General features: G+C 56.0%; 1 protein-coding gene across 1 annotated transcript in view; it reads left to right on the top strand.

Annotated features, from left to right (window-relative positions):
* The window catches only part of TXNRD2 (thioredoxin reductase 2), an 80,674-nt gene extending 73,207 nt beyond the window's left edge, over window positions 1–7,467 (top strand). Inside the window, exons 13-17 of the mRNA XM_004390086.3 lie at window positions 353–448; window positions 1,080–1,172; window positions 3,305–3,376; window positions 3,693–3,790; window positions 6,820–7,467. Coding sequence (XP_004390143.1) covers window positions 353–448; window positions 1,080–1,172; window positions 3,305–3,376; window positions 3,693–3,790; window positions 6,820–6,943 — 483 coding nt within the window. The 3' untranslated portion in view covers window positions 6,944–7,467. The remainder of the gene's footprint in view (window positions 1–352; window positions 449–1,079; window positions 1,173–3,304; window positions 3,377–3,692; window positions 3,791–6,819) is intronic.
* Window positions 7,468–15,318: the final 7,851 nt, after the last annotated feature.

The raw sequence follows: 15,318 nt of genomic DNA, 5'->3' as shown, positions 1-15,318 counted from the left end.
GGCAGGGGCAGGGGTTGTTAGCAGCCCACTTCCCTTCCAGAAGGTGGATCGTAAATATGGCTGTGTGTAACCACAGGCATCTCCCTAGGGCAGCTGGAGGGGAGCAAAGTAAAGAATAAGAGAAACCCACCAAGGGCCTGGAGAAGGTCCCACTGTTCCTCCATGCAGGAGATTGTGCCTCAAGTGGTGGAGGTGTTAACCTCCCTGCGGCTCCGTGGCAGACCACGTTTGGGGTTCCTGAGAGGGAGCCCCCTCACTAGGAAGGCGATGGGCAGTCGTTTGGGTGGTGGTGTGGGGGGCTTCACTCACCCCCTTGCCCCTGTTGAAGTAACTCCTGTGCTCCTCCTGGCAGGGGCGGCCTGAGCTCACGCCCACAGCCATCATGGCAGGGAAGCTTTTAGCCCAGCGGCTCTTCGGTCAGTCCTTGGATCTGATGGAGTACGACAACGTGAGTGATTGCTTCTCCCATACAGCGCCGGGGCCAGCCTGGAAAAGGCTGTGCTGCTCCTCTGGGGCTGAGGGTGCATGTGTCCATGCATGTATGTGTACACAAGTACATGTTTGTGTACTTGCATATGTGCAGCTGTGCATGTGTGTGTGCATGTGTATGCAGGCGCACACATACATTTTTGTCCATGTGTGCAGGAGTGTGCATACATGTGTACAGGTGTGTGCAGCTGTGCATGTATGTGTATGTGCGTGCACAGTGTGTGCATATGTGTATACTTCTGTGTGGTCTGCATGTATGTTCCTATGCATATATGTGTACACGGGTATACCTTGTTGGTGTGTGCAGGTGTGTGTGAACGTACTTGTGTGTGCCGCAGTGCATGTGTGTACATACACATGCATGTGAAAGTGCTGATATGTGTGTATGTGCATGTATATGTGTGTGTGTGTGCATGGGGGGTAGCTCTGCGGGCATCACCCAGGAACGGGTGAATGCAGTGAGTCTGCAGGGCTTGCAGGCTGCCAGCCAGCAGCGTCTGGGGTCCTGGGTTGCTGTCGCTGTTCTTGTAGACTGGGGTCTTCAGGTGTGGGGGCCTGAAAGATGTGCTCAATGGGGACCTACTTTTCAGGTTCCCACGACAGTCTTCACCCCTCTGGAGTATGGCTGCGTGGGGTTGTCGGAGGAGGAGGCTGTGGCTCGCCACGGACAAGAGCATGTCGAGGTAAGTCAGTGCCCAAGCAATGGCCCGCCTGCCGATAATGCCTGTGCCGCGTTCATGCCCCACTGAGGGGTCCTCCTTAACGGAGGCCTGGGAAGCAGGGATGTCAGTGTCCCCGCTTCTCAGATGGGCAGCCTGAGGCTTGCCAGGCCAGCTAGCTTGGCAGGGCAGGGCGTGGGAGTGCAGAACAATGGCTGGGTGTGGCAGGCATGGAAACGTAGGATGGAGACCTTGGAGAGTAAAACGAGGGGTGGCCATGGCTTCTGGAAGCCTGTGGGGTGGGGCTGAGGCTCAGTTCCCCTGGTTCCCAGTGCCATCCACCATCTTGTGTCATGGTAACAAGGGGAGGGGCCCCAGGCTGCCCTGTTCCAAGCCCAAGGAGGTACCAAGAAAGAGGCTTATCGCCCAACAGCCCCAGCACCGCCCCAGTACTCTGCAGGTATGGCCAGTGCTATTGGGGTGTCTTGACGTGGGGGTCTCCAGGTCGGGGTTACAGGACAGTGGCTTGCTTGGGCCTGTTCTAACAAGCAGACTTGATTTTGTCACTGAAGTCACAGGGACCAGGCAGCCTCAGTGGCTCTGCCTCTCTCATACCTCCCCTAGGTCTGGGAAATCTTCACTTCACCATGCTTCTCCTGGCTGTCTTCCAACCTCTGAACCTGGTGGAGCGCCCCGACCCCCCCTCAGTCCCCTCCTGCCTTCCCTCTACTGAGATGCTGGGGTCAGACCCAGCCTAGCCCCGCCCTCAAGCCCCTCACCTTCCTGCTACTCCCTGTGACATGACCTCTCCCCTGCCCCAGCTCCTGGCCCACAGTCCTCACCCACAACTCTGCCAGTCCTTGCAGGGCCCAGCAGCCCCAACTCAGCCAGAGAGGCCCAGTGCCACCTCCTAGCACTCACCAGAGGAAGGGGGTTTCCACTGACAAGGCCATTCCACGGGGTTGCTCCAGCCAGTGGGCCGAGGTCCTGAAGTGGCCTGGTGGGATGCTGGGAGACCCTCAACATTTGCCACACTGTGAGTGCTAGAGGAGTCTGCACGGTTTCCTCTTGTGGCTGTCAGGCTTTCATGCACATTGGAGAATCCAGACCCTGTGCGGCCACCGTGGGGGGGTCTGGTGCCGTTTGGGAGCGAGTCACTGGGTTTCAGGGTCTGCCCCTTCCCCAAGCACTCCAGTCTCCTCCATCAACAGGACATGGCTGACAGGCCGGCCTCCCTCACAGCACTTTATTTGCTATTTTTGTTTGATTCATCACAAGTACATTGGGACATATGTTCGTGGCATTTTATAATGTTGTTTTATGTTTCACAATGTTGAATGGCCAAATACCCTTTGTTTGTTTTCTTTTCAATTCTGTTTTAGTTAAAACATTATTTTCTGAAGCTCAATTAATTAATAATGGCTGTGCAGCACATGTGAGGGCCCTGCTCATTTTTTACCCTGTCGCAGCCCCAAAGATGCTGTCGAGCCCTTGGCGGGTGCTGAAAGCCTTCGTCCAACAGCTCCGGTGTGGGCCGGCCACCCCGTGCCTGCCCTTGCCTTCTCGCTCCAGTGAGGGCTGAGCCAGCACCAGGGTGCCCGAGGGAGTCTTCGTGGCTGCCCGCCAGCCTATTCCTGCCCTCTGCTGGGGCGGGTGGGGGCACCACCACTTCCTACATCCTGCCGACCCCAGACCCAGCTGCCCGAGGTCGCCGTGTGGGTGTCAGGGCACCTGTGTGTAGTGTGAGCTCTGGGCTGGCACTCCTGGTGGCCTACACTGAGCCTTGGGCAGTGCAGGGCCTGACCCGAGCAGGGCTTTGTGGCGTGACTTGGATGGATGGTGGATGATTAGGGCTCGGCCAGCCTGGCACTCACCTGCGCTGCTGCTGTAGTGTACAGGGGTCTCTGGGCCTGGGTGTCCACCCCTCAGAGACCTGCCCAGGAGAAGATTTGTCTTACAGACACGTGGCTCGGCTGCAGGCTGCCTGCATGTGGAAGAGAGGGATGCACTCACTCCGCAGCCAGCCTGAGCCACGGTTCACCCGGACCACAACCTGCGGGCCCAACCTCTCACCTCTTGCCTGCCCTGCCCATCAACTGGGAAAACAACTATCGGAGCCATCAGATGCCCACAGGCCATTGTGTCTTGTCACCCAGGTTTATCACGCGTATTATAAACCGCTGGAGTTCACCGTGGCGGAGCGGGATTCGTCCCAGTGTTACATAAAGGTGGGTGTCCTTGTGGTGGCAGGGGCGGGGGCATGCCCAGGAAGTAAGAGGGAGGGAGGGAATGAGGTGGCTGAGGGGTGAGGGAGCCCTATATGGCCCCCAAGACTTACTCCCGTGGAGCCAAGCCATGTTGCTGTCCCCCGTGTGGGCTCTCGTTCCTCATCCCTGCAGCTCAGTGCGGCCTTGCTGGGCCCTTTGCATCTGAGCAGGGCCACGCATGTGTTCGAGGCTGCCCACACAGGCTTCTGCCAGGGTGGGGGTGGGGCATACGCTGGGGTCCATTCCCCACTCCCCTGGCTGACACTGTGGCTTTCAGATGGTGTGTCTGCGGGAACCCCCACAACTAGTGCTCGGCCTGCACTTCCTCGGCCCCAATGCAGGCGAAGTCACTCAAGGATTTGCTCTGGGGATCAAGTAAGTTCTGAGGAATGTCTGCTGTTACGTTATGCTAGGACTGAGTGTCCCTGCTAAATGTTGGCAGCACTACAATGAAAAATCCTGTGTGTTATGTTGCTTTTATGTAGCACTGTGCATGTTTTCAGCAGAGATTCTCTGGTCCTTTGCTCAGACGTGGCAGGTTCAGTTAGAAGAGAGGCTGCTTTCTTCTCCAGCCAAATGCTGTTGAGCCAAAGACACATGGGTGTCCATCTGTAGCTGGCCACCCGGGGCTGAGGAGAGAGGGCTCACACCCCCACCAGCCCTGGGGACCACCATGCTGGGTCCACTCTTTGGGCCTCTTCTACACAGCCTAAGGCACCAGGGTTGAGGCCCTCGCCACTGGTCGAGCCTGCGGGGAGTGGTGAGCAAGGCTGATTTGGCTTGGGAAGGCTGGAGGGTGGCAGTGTGTCTGGAGATGCCCATGGAGTGGCAGCATGGCTTCCCGAGCCTGGCTGTTGCCTAGGTCTTAGGCTCAGGCCGTGTGTTTGTGGGGCACTGGGGCTGGCCTTGGGCCTTTGCTGCAGGATGCAGAGGCCATGGCTCTGGGATTGGGGTGGATTGTTTGGGGCAGTGAGGAGGTCAGGCAGGCGATCTAGGGCCATCAGGAGGCAGGAGGTGCCGGAGCACAGCTGAGACCCACCCAAGTGGCAGCAGTGAGCCCATCTGTGGGCTGAGCGGAGGTGTGGGCACAGGAGGAGGCTGCCCACATTGCAGAGGGTATGCAGGCAGCCTGGGCCCCAGTGAGGTTGGGCATATGGGTGTGGCTGACAGCCAGCCTGGAGAAGAAAGGCATCCTTGGGCAGGTGGATGCAGGAGTTCTGTAGACAAGGAAGGGCATGGAGATGGAGATGGTCTGGGGGTGCCAGGAACAGATACTGCCACCCTGAGAGGCTGTCAGAGGGGCCGTCTGGGCCGAGGGTCCAGGCCAGATGCTCCGGGGCACCTGACCCTGCCCACAGGCAGCCTGGCCCCTGAGGTGTGCTCCCTCCCCTCGTGGTTCCCACCAGGTGGCCTTGGGGCCACCCTGACACAGGGCAGCGAGTGTCTGGCCCCACCATTGGCCTCTTTGGCCTTCACGCACAGTCAGGGTGGATTCCCGGGTTGTAGGGTCAGGTTTTCCCTGATCTGGGGCTGCAGAGGAGAGCAGGGAGGGCTGGGTCCAGGAGATAGGACCCCAGCTGGGCTCACATTCTGAGAGCATGTGTCTGTAGCCCCCAATCGCAGGGATGCCCATCACAGAGTAGCATCCGAGCCAGAGCCATCATTTGGATGTCTAGTCTAGAGTGGCTATTGGAAGAAAGCCCATAAATATGGCCCAGGCTCTACCCAGAGTCCTGCTCAGAGCCTGGGTGCAGGGGTTGGGGGTCTGCCCTGGGAGTGAGGAGAGTGACTGCAGGTGACTTCTGGGACCTGACCCATGGCGCCTGGCCCTCCTACGGGCCATCTCCATCTGTACCCTGGCATGCGGATGCTATTGCTAACACTGATACACAGTTTCCAGGAACAGCCTCTGGAAAGGCTCTTTAAATATGATGGCTACTTTTAATAATGCAACAGGCAAGAGCTTGTTTCCTTGATATACAAAGAGCTCTTAAAAATCAATAACAATAATAAGGTAAGCAACCCAGTGGAAAAAAGCGAGGACATGAATAGGCAATTCATGGGAAAGGAAAATAAAAATAACTACTGGAAAGTTGCTGTACCTCATTCAGAATTTTAAAATGTAATTGAAACACCAAGAAGCCATTTTGGTTGGTGAGAATTCAAAGGTTTGACAGTGTCAAAACCAAAAAAAACCAAACCCGTTGCCATCGAGTCGATTCTGACTCATAGCAACCCTATAGGACAGAGTAGAACTGCCCCATAGGGTTTCCGAGGAGCACCCGGTGGATTCGAACTGCCAACCTTTTGATGAGCAGCTGTAGCTCTAGTGGTGATAATTTCCCAGAATCTGCACAGGGGAGACGCTGAAGGCGGGAAGACACTGTCAGGAGGAGGGTGGTGAACTGGAACTGCCCTCCTGCCCACATTTGAAATGCACGCACCCTTTGTTCACATCAGGAATTTATTCACCAGATCTTCCAACACACGTCTGCAAAGATAAATGCATTGCTATTTGCTGCAGCCTTGTCTGTAATGGCAAGAAATGGAGCCTGTCGCCATCCGTGCCCTGTTGGTGCCCAGCCTGGGTGCACCCAGTATCCACACACTGTGGCCCTTGAGGAGGTGAAGAGCATGTGGGTGATCGCTGTGGGTGTGCACAGGCATGTGCAGATGTCTAGAATAACCACAGGCAGCCCTTAATCCAGAGATCTTGGGCAGACGGGCTAGGGAACCTGGGTGAGGGCCAGTTCACAGGAGGCCGGGGAGGCCAGGATGGAGAGCCTGGGTCACTGAGCCTCTTCTGCACAGCCCGCCCTGTGCTCCTTGTTGGGTGGGCAGTAGGGCTGGACCAGGTCTGTGCCAGGCAAGATGTCAGTGCTCAGACACAGCCCCAAACAGGGCCAACGGCCCTTGTCCATGCAGTGGGAACTTGAGCACAGTCATTGTGCCCTGTGTGAGAAGTGCTGGGTGCTGAGCAGAAGAGAAAGTTGAGCGGGGCCAGGTGGGAGCCAGGCTGGGGTGCAGGCTGCAGTGGAAAATGGGTTTGGTTGATTCCAGGCAATTCCAGGAGCAAGCCAGGCAGAAGGAGCAGCTGGAGCCGAGGCCTGGAGGTGGGCCGAGGCTGGTGCGTGTGCCTGGTGGGCTCGGAGCAGCAGGAGGTGGTGGCTGGGGTGGAGGGAGGTGGGGCCCCAAGCGGCAGGGCCTGCTTGGCCGTGGCAGGGACTGAGCGTTTACTCAGAGGGAGACAGGACAGCTCTGACAGATGTGACAGGTATTCCTGGCTGCTGGATAGAGAAGAGAGGCGAGGGTGAGGGGAAGGGGACAGTGAGGAGACTCAGTGGACGGTGGGACGTGAGCTGACCTCCCTATGGCTGACGCCTCACCTTTGTCCCCATGTACAGGTGTGGGGCCTCCTACGCACAAGTGATGCGGACAGTGGGTATCCACCCCACCTGTGCCGAGGAGGTGGCCAAGCTTCGCATCTCCAAGCGCTCGGGCCTGGACCCCACCGTAACGGGCTGCTGAGGTTAAGCTGCCATCCCTGCAAGGACCGGGCACCAGCGTACAACTACCACCGCTACTGCTGTCGTCACCGACGCCAGACCTCTCAGAGCCCCCATCCAGGTACGCGTGTGTGGAAAGCTGTGTTTGTGGATGAGCACGTGGGTTGGGGTGTCTGAGGCCACTGAGAGCTACTCTCACCAGGCACATGGCAAGGGCTGCATCTGCTGTGCCACCATGAGCCAGTGAGGTCTGTGCCCTGTGTCAAGCCCACAGTGGCTGAGAGGCAAAGCTGAGCCCTGTCCTTCCCCTGCTCAGGCCCCGCCCTCTGCGGTGCACCCCGACGCAGAGATGCTCAGGGCGGGCTCAGAGTCGCTGGTCACCGTGGGCTGCAGGCATGGCTCCCATTTCTTTCATGCCCAGAAGGTGGAGACGCTGCCCCTTGCACACCACCCATCTACACATCTGGTTCTGTTACAACTTTTCAAAAGCCGGACTGAAGGAGCGGTGGCTGGAAGCCTCAGGGGATTTTGTTCATCTAAAACTCTCTTCAGAGGAGGAAGAAGTGACAAGCCCCTCCTTTGCTTCTGTGAAGGGGTGCACGTGCTCAGGGACTTCTCATCTTCCAAGTCTGAGCGGGGCTCTCCTCCGGCCTTCCTTGGGGCCAGTTGCCCCACGTGTGCACCCAGAGCTGTCAGCCCCTCCCAGGATTGGGTCCTTTGGGCCTCCCCCCTCAACTGGCTGGGTTGAGGGGTCTGGGGCAGCTCCCAGGGCATATCCTGTGGGCTGCATCCCGCCACAGCCCTCTGAGCGAGGCTGCCTTTGATACACAGAAACAAAGGACGTCCTGAGGAGGCTCTTATCGGCAAATCCAGTCTCGCAGAGCTGTTTTGTTAAGGGCCCTGGGAAAAAGAAGCTTGCTATAAATTTTTATCATTTCAAAATATTTTTATGACAGTGCTGCGATCCCGGTGACGCACCTACCTGCCTTGGGGTAGAGGCAGGGAGGAAGGGAGGGGCGCCTACCTCACTGCCGGGGCAAGGCGGTGGGCACCGTGGCTGCTGTGCTAACCCCAGTGTGCACCTGCAGGTCGGCTGCAGGACTTGCCCTAGGTTGGCCTCTGTGGCAGAAGGCGTGGAGGCCAAGCCTAAGCAAACCGCGCCCCCTGGAGACCCTGTGAGAGAGTGTCAGCGTGCGGTGGCCATGTCTACACAGACTGCCTGTGTGCCCTGCCGAGATGGCTGAAGTGGGGCTGTCAGCCCCCTACCGGCACCCTCTCCCCGTCCTGGGCCAGCCCATCGGCCCCTGGCGCCAGTTGATGATGATCTGTGCAGAAACCCACCCTGTGGGCTGCCCACATCTGAGCCCCCTGGCGTTTCTGGAGTGCAAATAAAGAGGGTGTTTTCCTGATGTGTGCTCTGCCTGTGGTGTCCCTGATGGGGTGGGCAGGGTGGGGGGCACTGGGTCAGTGGGGCTTGTCTGGAGCAGTGTGCATCTGTGTTCCCAGCAGTGCACGGCCAGTATTGGGCAGACCCTGACCCTCCTGCCTCCAGCAGGAAGCCGCCACCCCACACCTCTGCGGCTGCCGGCTTCAGGCCCATAGGTACCCGGTCTCAGGATCCCACCATGCCTCTTCTGGGACCTTCTGCCCAGGCCACCCTCACAGCTCTCTGCATGCCTCACATCGAGAAGGGTGGCCAACCACAGGCGTGGTGGCAGAACAGCATGGCAGCGGTGCGTTTGAAGCACCCCATCCCTGAGCGTCCAGCTCCTCGTTACACTCCTGCTGTGGCCTCGAGTCAGGCTGTCAGCCGTGCTCAGGCTAATCCCCACACTGAGGCTCGACATCGAGGGAACGCACCCGTCAGTCACTGAGGAGACGGTGCTGACAGGGCAGGCAGGGCCGCATTGTGCTGGGGCTTTGCGGCAGCTAATCGGGTGTCTTCCTTAAGAAAACATCACTTAGTCTGCCGGCCAGGAGCCGTGGATGGGACCCTGCTTGTCAGCAAACAAAGGAATGTCTTTTCACCTTAATGGGCTGAATGAAGCCTGGTGACGGCTAGTGTGAATCGGGTGCACAGCTCTCAGACGCCCAATTAAGATGCCAAGCACGCTGGGCCTGCTAACCTCGACAAGTGCAGCGAGATCAGCCGTGTCCCATTTAATGCACGGCTGCCGATACGCCCGCTTCCAGCAGGTCCTTGGGGAGGGCGCGCCTCAGAGAGGTGGAGGTTTCCCGTCTTGAAGGCAAAGGGTGACCTGCTGCAGACATCAGCTAACCTTGGACCTGCGGGAGGTGCCGTGCTGGCCCCTCTGGCCCTGGGAGCAGCCCCTGCCTGGGTCACATCTAGGAGTTTGAAAACGGCCTTTCTGATTGTAAAAATAATGCACCACGTTCTGAGGAGACGTGGTCCAAGTGGGGCAGCGTTTTGTGGTGAGGCCTTTGGCTTCTCTACCAGGCCCGCTGGCCAGTAGTGCCCCCGCCTTAGACGGCCCATAGTGCTGCCCCCATGTTCCCGTGACCCCATAGCCCTCTCTGGGTGGTTTTCTCTGCACACCCCTTTTCTCTCCAAATGGAACTTGTGCCCGCACATCTACACTGTTTGTCAGCTCTGCTTTCACCATACTGGTGTCTGGAGGACAGTCTTCACCACCAGTCCACCGGCCTGCACTATCCTCTAGGAGGGAACAAAATGTCCACAGGCCTGCCCACTGGTCACCACCAGGCTCTGTGGGGCCTGCAGATAGCCACATAACCCTCGACATCCAGCCACAGAGATGCCATGGGTGCTCGCTGGAGGCTCTGAGGCCTGTGCCGGGTAGCCCTGAGGTTCCATTCCCACACGCCCATGGCCTGCATGGGGCTCTCCTGTGGGCAGGTGAAAGGATGCAAAGAGGAGCCCAGCCCACAACAGCGGACCCCGACTGCCCTCTGGGCCAGGGCTTGTCAGTACACACTCTTGGCTGGCTGTGGCGCCCAGTGGACTGGACTGGGCTCAGGGGACCCTATGAGCACTAACACCCCACACATTCCTGCAATGGTGGTGTACTGGGACCCTGGAACCCCCAGGCAGCCATGGGGCTGGGACGAGAAGCTGAGGCTCTGGCAGGACAGGGCGTGCAGACAGGCGGCTTCCCGGGACCACCCACACAGGGCTCCCCAGCCTCAACCCTCAGGGCGGGCCCTGTGCACGTGGGTCTAGCGAGTTGATTAGGAGCATCCAGAGGAGGCTGGCTGTGGTTTCTGTCCTGTGGTGCCCCACTGCTCCAGCTCACTGCGTGGCCCCAGGACGAGGCCGCTGGGTGTTGCCGACACCCAAAGGGGAGCGCAGGGAGGGGTGGCAGGTGGGGCTGGAGCACCACAGGCCAGGTGCTTTCCACCTTCCCGCCGCCTTTGCATGTTTTTATGGTGCAATGAAAATACGATTTTAATTCCTCGGATTGTTCTGTGTAGCCTACAATTACCCCCGGCGACGTCCTGCATGTTCTGCTGTGGCTCCGGGTTGCGTAATGACGTGGGAGTGGGCAGGAGAGGAGCGGCCTGGGCTGCACTCAGGCTCAGCCACTCCCTCTACCTCAGTCTTGGCCCTAAGGCAGCCAAGCCACCACTCGTTCGTCCATCCCCAGCCCTCTGTGATGCTGTCTGGCAGGCCCTGAGGTCCTTCACTGTCTTGGGTGGCCTGGAAGGTGAGTTCACAGAGCAGGGCTGGACCAAGGGCCAAAGGGGCACAGGAGGCCTGGCAGGGTCCCTGAAGAGGGGGCCTGGGACTGATGGCAGGAGATGGGGAGTGCAGACAGCTCACAACAGACAGCTGAGGTGCTCAGGCTGCAGGCCCCCACCAGACCCACCCAAGAACCCCACCGCCCAGCCCGGGGGTCTCTGCCTTCATGCAGCTGGAAGCTAAGGAAGCTGCCCTGTCCTCTCAAGGCCAGCCTGGGGTCCCCCTGCCCTGCCAGCTCACCCCTCCTTCCTTGACACCCTCTGGCAGCCCAGCATGAGGCAGAGGTAGGCCGGGTGACACCAAGAGGCATGAGTCTCTGACATGGTGGGTGTCACCACTTCCTGTTTTGAGTCCACCGTGGCAGGGTGAGGGTTGGCAGGGGATGGCAGCAGACACCTGAGCGCCTGCAGGCTGAGAGCTGCGCCTACCTCCTGCTGCGCCCACAGTCCTCCTCGCACGAGCAGCAGTAGCTGTGCCTCCCTGCACACCAGCTGGGTGCCGAGGACTTGGTGTGCCTACATTGTCCACACAGTGTCATGAGGTGAGGGCGCTCACACCTGCTCTGGTGCTGGAGCCTATAACCCTGGGAGGGAGGAGAAATGAGACTATGGGCCCGTTTTACAGATTTTGCTTCTGGACCTGTATGAGCTTGATCACAGGACAGCAGACCCAGTCCAAGCAGGCTGACCAGCCCACGCTTGCTTCTCCCCACATCCCCGTGGATACAAGGGGAACCCATCCTCCCCCTTCTGCCGGCCCCTGCTGCACGGCCCAGCTCCCAGCAAGCTTTCGCGTTTCTGGCCCTGCCAACTGACTGTTCCAGAGTCCTGCACATCCTGGTCCCAAGCCAAACACCTGTGACCACGAGGGTAGCAAGGAGGATGCTGACATCGGCCTGCTGGGCCCGGCAAAGCATCCTAGACCCGAGCCTGCTTAATCCCAGCCCTGACGCGGTTTATGGGGCTCAGGTTTCCCTAATCCCGAAATTCAAGCTGGGGGCCCAGCAACCTTGCCAGCGCCATCTGAGTGGGCAATCAGGGCCTTCCTGGTGGGCAGCAAAGGGACTCTGTCCCCTGTGCTGTTTGTGTTTCGAGATGACCCCCAGCGGGTTCTTGTGGCTTTCTTTCGCTCCAGGCAGGGCCTGCTGCCTGCAGAGAAGTGCTCACCGTCATAGACATCAGGGACAGGCAGGGGGCTGGGCACCCAAGGGGGAAAATCTAGCCCCGAGTAGCCTGGGCGAGCTCAGAAAACAGCTGGGCCTTCAAGCTGCCTGGCCAGCCCTGCTTGGCTTCTTCCCGGCAGGAAATTCAAAGCCTGTGGCAATAGCAGAAATGATGGTGAGGCCAGTCCAGCTCCAGCCTGCTGACTCCAGCCTCTAGGGTTTCATGGGACAAGGATTGGGCCTTGCAGTTCCATGAAGCTTTTCTTTTTAATAAAATTTAGATCTTTTTGGCTTATAACTGCTGATCAAATAACACAAAATGCTTGGGAATAAAGTGGGACCATAAACAAAAAGCAATGTGACCTAGTTACGTAGCAGCTGGGAGGTAGGAGCCAGCTGGCCCAGCTCCCTTCCCTGACTGGTGGCCACCAACCCACCAGGACTCCCTGTAGCCAGCCCCTCTCTGGGTACCAGGCATATGTGTGAACACTACCACCAGGCACCCCAGCCCAGATGGGAACACCCATGGGCCCCGTTTTTATAATAGTATCAGTGAGACATGCAGCCCACATTTAGTGAGAACAGTTAATGGCACCTTATGTGTCTTCAGCATTTTTGAAGAATTTTCATATCCACAAATGTCCCTGAAGCAGACATGATTAACTCCTGAGCTATAAGGAGTTGAGATACGTGACAGAAAAGTCTGAGGAGACCCAAGCACATCTGGACATGTTTTCTTCATGGTCCCACACAACAGGTGAGAAGACCTATGCCTGGGCCCCAGGGACCCCCTGAGGGTGCAGTGGTGCAGCCAGGGCACAAGGCTGCCACCACAGCTCTCCCCTCCAGTGTCAGTGCCAGGTCCCTGCCAGCAGGAGAGGGTCTGTGGGAGGTGAGACGGCCAGACTTCAATGGCTCATTGTTCTGCCTGTGGTGGCTGGGATTGGGCCGGTGATTTTAATAATAAAGTCCTAACGATCAGCCAGTGGTATGGGTTTCCATAGCTTGGGGAGTATTTGTTTCTCAAAGTCCTTGGGAGGGGAGATGGTGTATAAATGGACTACGTTGTTCATGTCAGTCTGTTCTTTGCAAGTCAGAGTCTCCCATCCAGTGTCTTAGCTCTCTCACAAGGTGCTGTACCTGTCAGCTCCCTGGTGCCCAGGCACATTAGGGTGGGAAACTGCACCAGGAGATCCAGACACAGTGTGAATGAATCCTGCCTTCACCGGGCTGGACAAGCTCCTGACCCCCGCTCCCCCACCTCCAAGGGCTGCTGTGCAGACCAGGGGCCTGCACACAGTAAGAGCAGGGCTGCACCTTCTGCTACTGCCTTGTATTTCTCCCACAGCACATACCTGGCCTTATCTGGCCTTTAGGCCTTTGCCCATACTGCTCCCTCAGCCTGAAGCTGTGCCTCCACCTTCTGCCCGGCTAACTCCTCCTCAGTGATTATGAGTCAATACAGGGCCCCCCTCCAGGAAGCTCTTCTCTGACACTGGCAAGGTGAGGCACCTGCTTAGGGCCCTGTGGAATACTGTTTCTCAATGACTGTGTTTCTCTCCTTTGCCCTAAAGGGGTCTCCTTTCTTCACGTCTTTGTCCCCAGGATGGTGCCTGGCACATTATAGGTGCTCAAAGCATGACTGCTGAATGTTGGCATGAAGGCTTTACGTTATGTTTTCTATTTTTAAATGTCCATGGTACCCTGCTCAGCAAGGTATGAGGACATGTGCACCATGCAACTGTATGTCCACAGAAGGTGGGGTGCAGCTTAGAACCTGACCCAACCCTGCTCATTACTTCCTTCAGCTTACTTCCTCTGGGTTGTGATGTGCCAGGGCCACATGCCACGGCAGGTGAGCGGGACACCTGGGTCAACTCCAAGCATTTCATTGAGCACCCTGTGTGTCATAACCACCAAGGCAGGCACAGCTGCACTGGTGCTTGTAAACACAAATGTACAGAGGTTCTGGCCTGGGAAATGGCTGCAGAGCTTGTGAGAGCTAACTTTTCCACAGACAACAATTATAAACTCTAGACAAAATATCAAAGACAACTGTTTGAAGGTACTAGAGATCACCCAAAATCAGTCAGAAACTAGAAGGAATTCAATCATTGAAAAAAGGGAAGTGTGCTGGGTAAGATCCATGCTTATACTGCTTCCGCCCAGTCCCTGGCCCCGAAGGTCCTCTCTAGGGCACAGCATGGGCAACTGGAATGTAAGCAGAAAGCTGTAGTGCTATTGGCTTGAGGTGCCAGACAATGGAATTTGGGTCAGCTAGAGCAGCTGGAAAACAGGGAGAAAATACCAGGCAGCTACAAAGGGGGCACCAACCCAAAATCGGCACATAAACTTCCCTCAAATCCTGGACTGATTCCTGAACTATATATGTATGAGTGAGACTCAAAGAATCCAAGAGGAAGATGACAGCTGGAAGGCTGAAAGACCTGAGCAGAGATTTCAGCTGCTGCCTGCCATAGGCAAAGACAGAATTTGGATTTTAAGTCCTGCCAAGTTAGAGGTGCTGTGTAAACACGTGGGCTGTTCATTGAAACCACAGAAAGGCCATGCTGTAGAAGAAAGAACTATGTTCCAGGACTGAAGGATTTGCTTTAGGACTAAGGACAAAACTGAAACAGATTTACCCCTAATAAACATCAAACCAAGCCTCCACAAATTCAAAATAGAAGGTCAATCATTTAACTGCCTCTTAAAACAAAAGTAAATGCTCTTCAAAAGAAAACAGAATACAGAATCTCTACAAAGTATTATCCACAATGTTTCAGAATGCAATAAAAAATTACTAGATACGCAAACCACTTGAAAATGTGATTCCTATCCAAGGAAAAAGCAGTCAGTAGAAATCAACTCAAGATGATGTTGGAATTAAATTTAAAAGCAGCTATTATAAATATGTTCAAGGACTCAGTGAAGAAGATGGTCATAATGAATGAACAGAGGGCATTTTGGCAGAGAAGTGGAAAACTATAAAAGATAACCAAATGGAAATTCTAGAACTGAAAAGTACAATAACAAATGAAAATGTCACTGGATAGGCTTAAGAACAAATTGGAGATGGCAGAAGAAAGGGTCAATGAACTTGAAGACAGATTAAAAAATAAAATTCTCCAGTCAAAAGGACTGAGAGAAACAAGATTAAAAAAATAAAACAGAACCTCAGGGACCTGAGATACAATATCTAAAAGTCTAACAAAATTGTAACTGGTGTCTCAGAAGACGAGAAGAGAGAAAAGGGGCAGAAAAAAATATTTGAAGAAATAACGACCTGAAATTTCATGAATTTGGTGAAAAATATCAACTTACAGATCCAAGAATCTCAGCAAACCCCAATAAGTATACTTCAAACTCCTGAAAACCAAAGATAAAATCTTCAAAGCAGCGAGAAAAATAAGGACATATTACATATACAGCTTGTTGCTGTTGAGTTGATTCCAACTCATGGCAATCCCATGTGTTACAGAGTAGAACTGAGCCCCAGATTTTTTTTTTTTTT

This window comes from Trichechus manatus, unplaced genomic scaffold (genome assembly GCF_000243295.1).
Source record: "Trichechus manatus latirostris isolate Lorelei unplaced genomic scaffold, TriManLat1.0 scaffold00282, whole genome shotgun sequence".
Taxonomy (NCBI): Eukaryota; Metazoa; Chordata; class Mammalia; order Sirenia; family Trichechidae; genus Trichechus; species Trichechus manatus.
The sequence above is the reverse complement of the archived record's forward strand: the minus strand, read 5'-3'. Positions and strand labels throughout refer to the sequence as shown.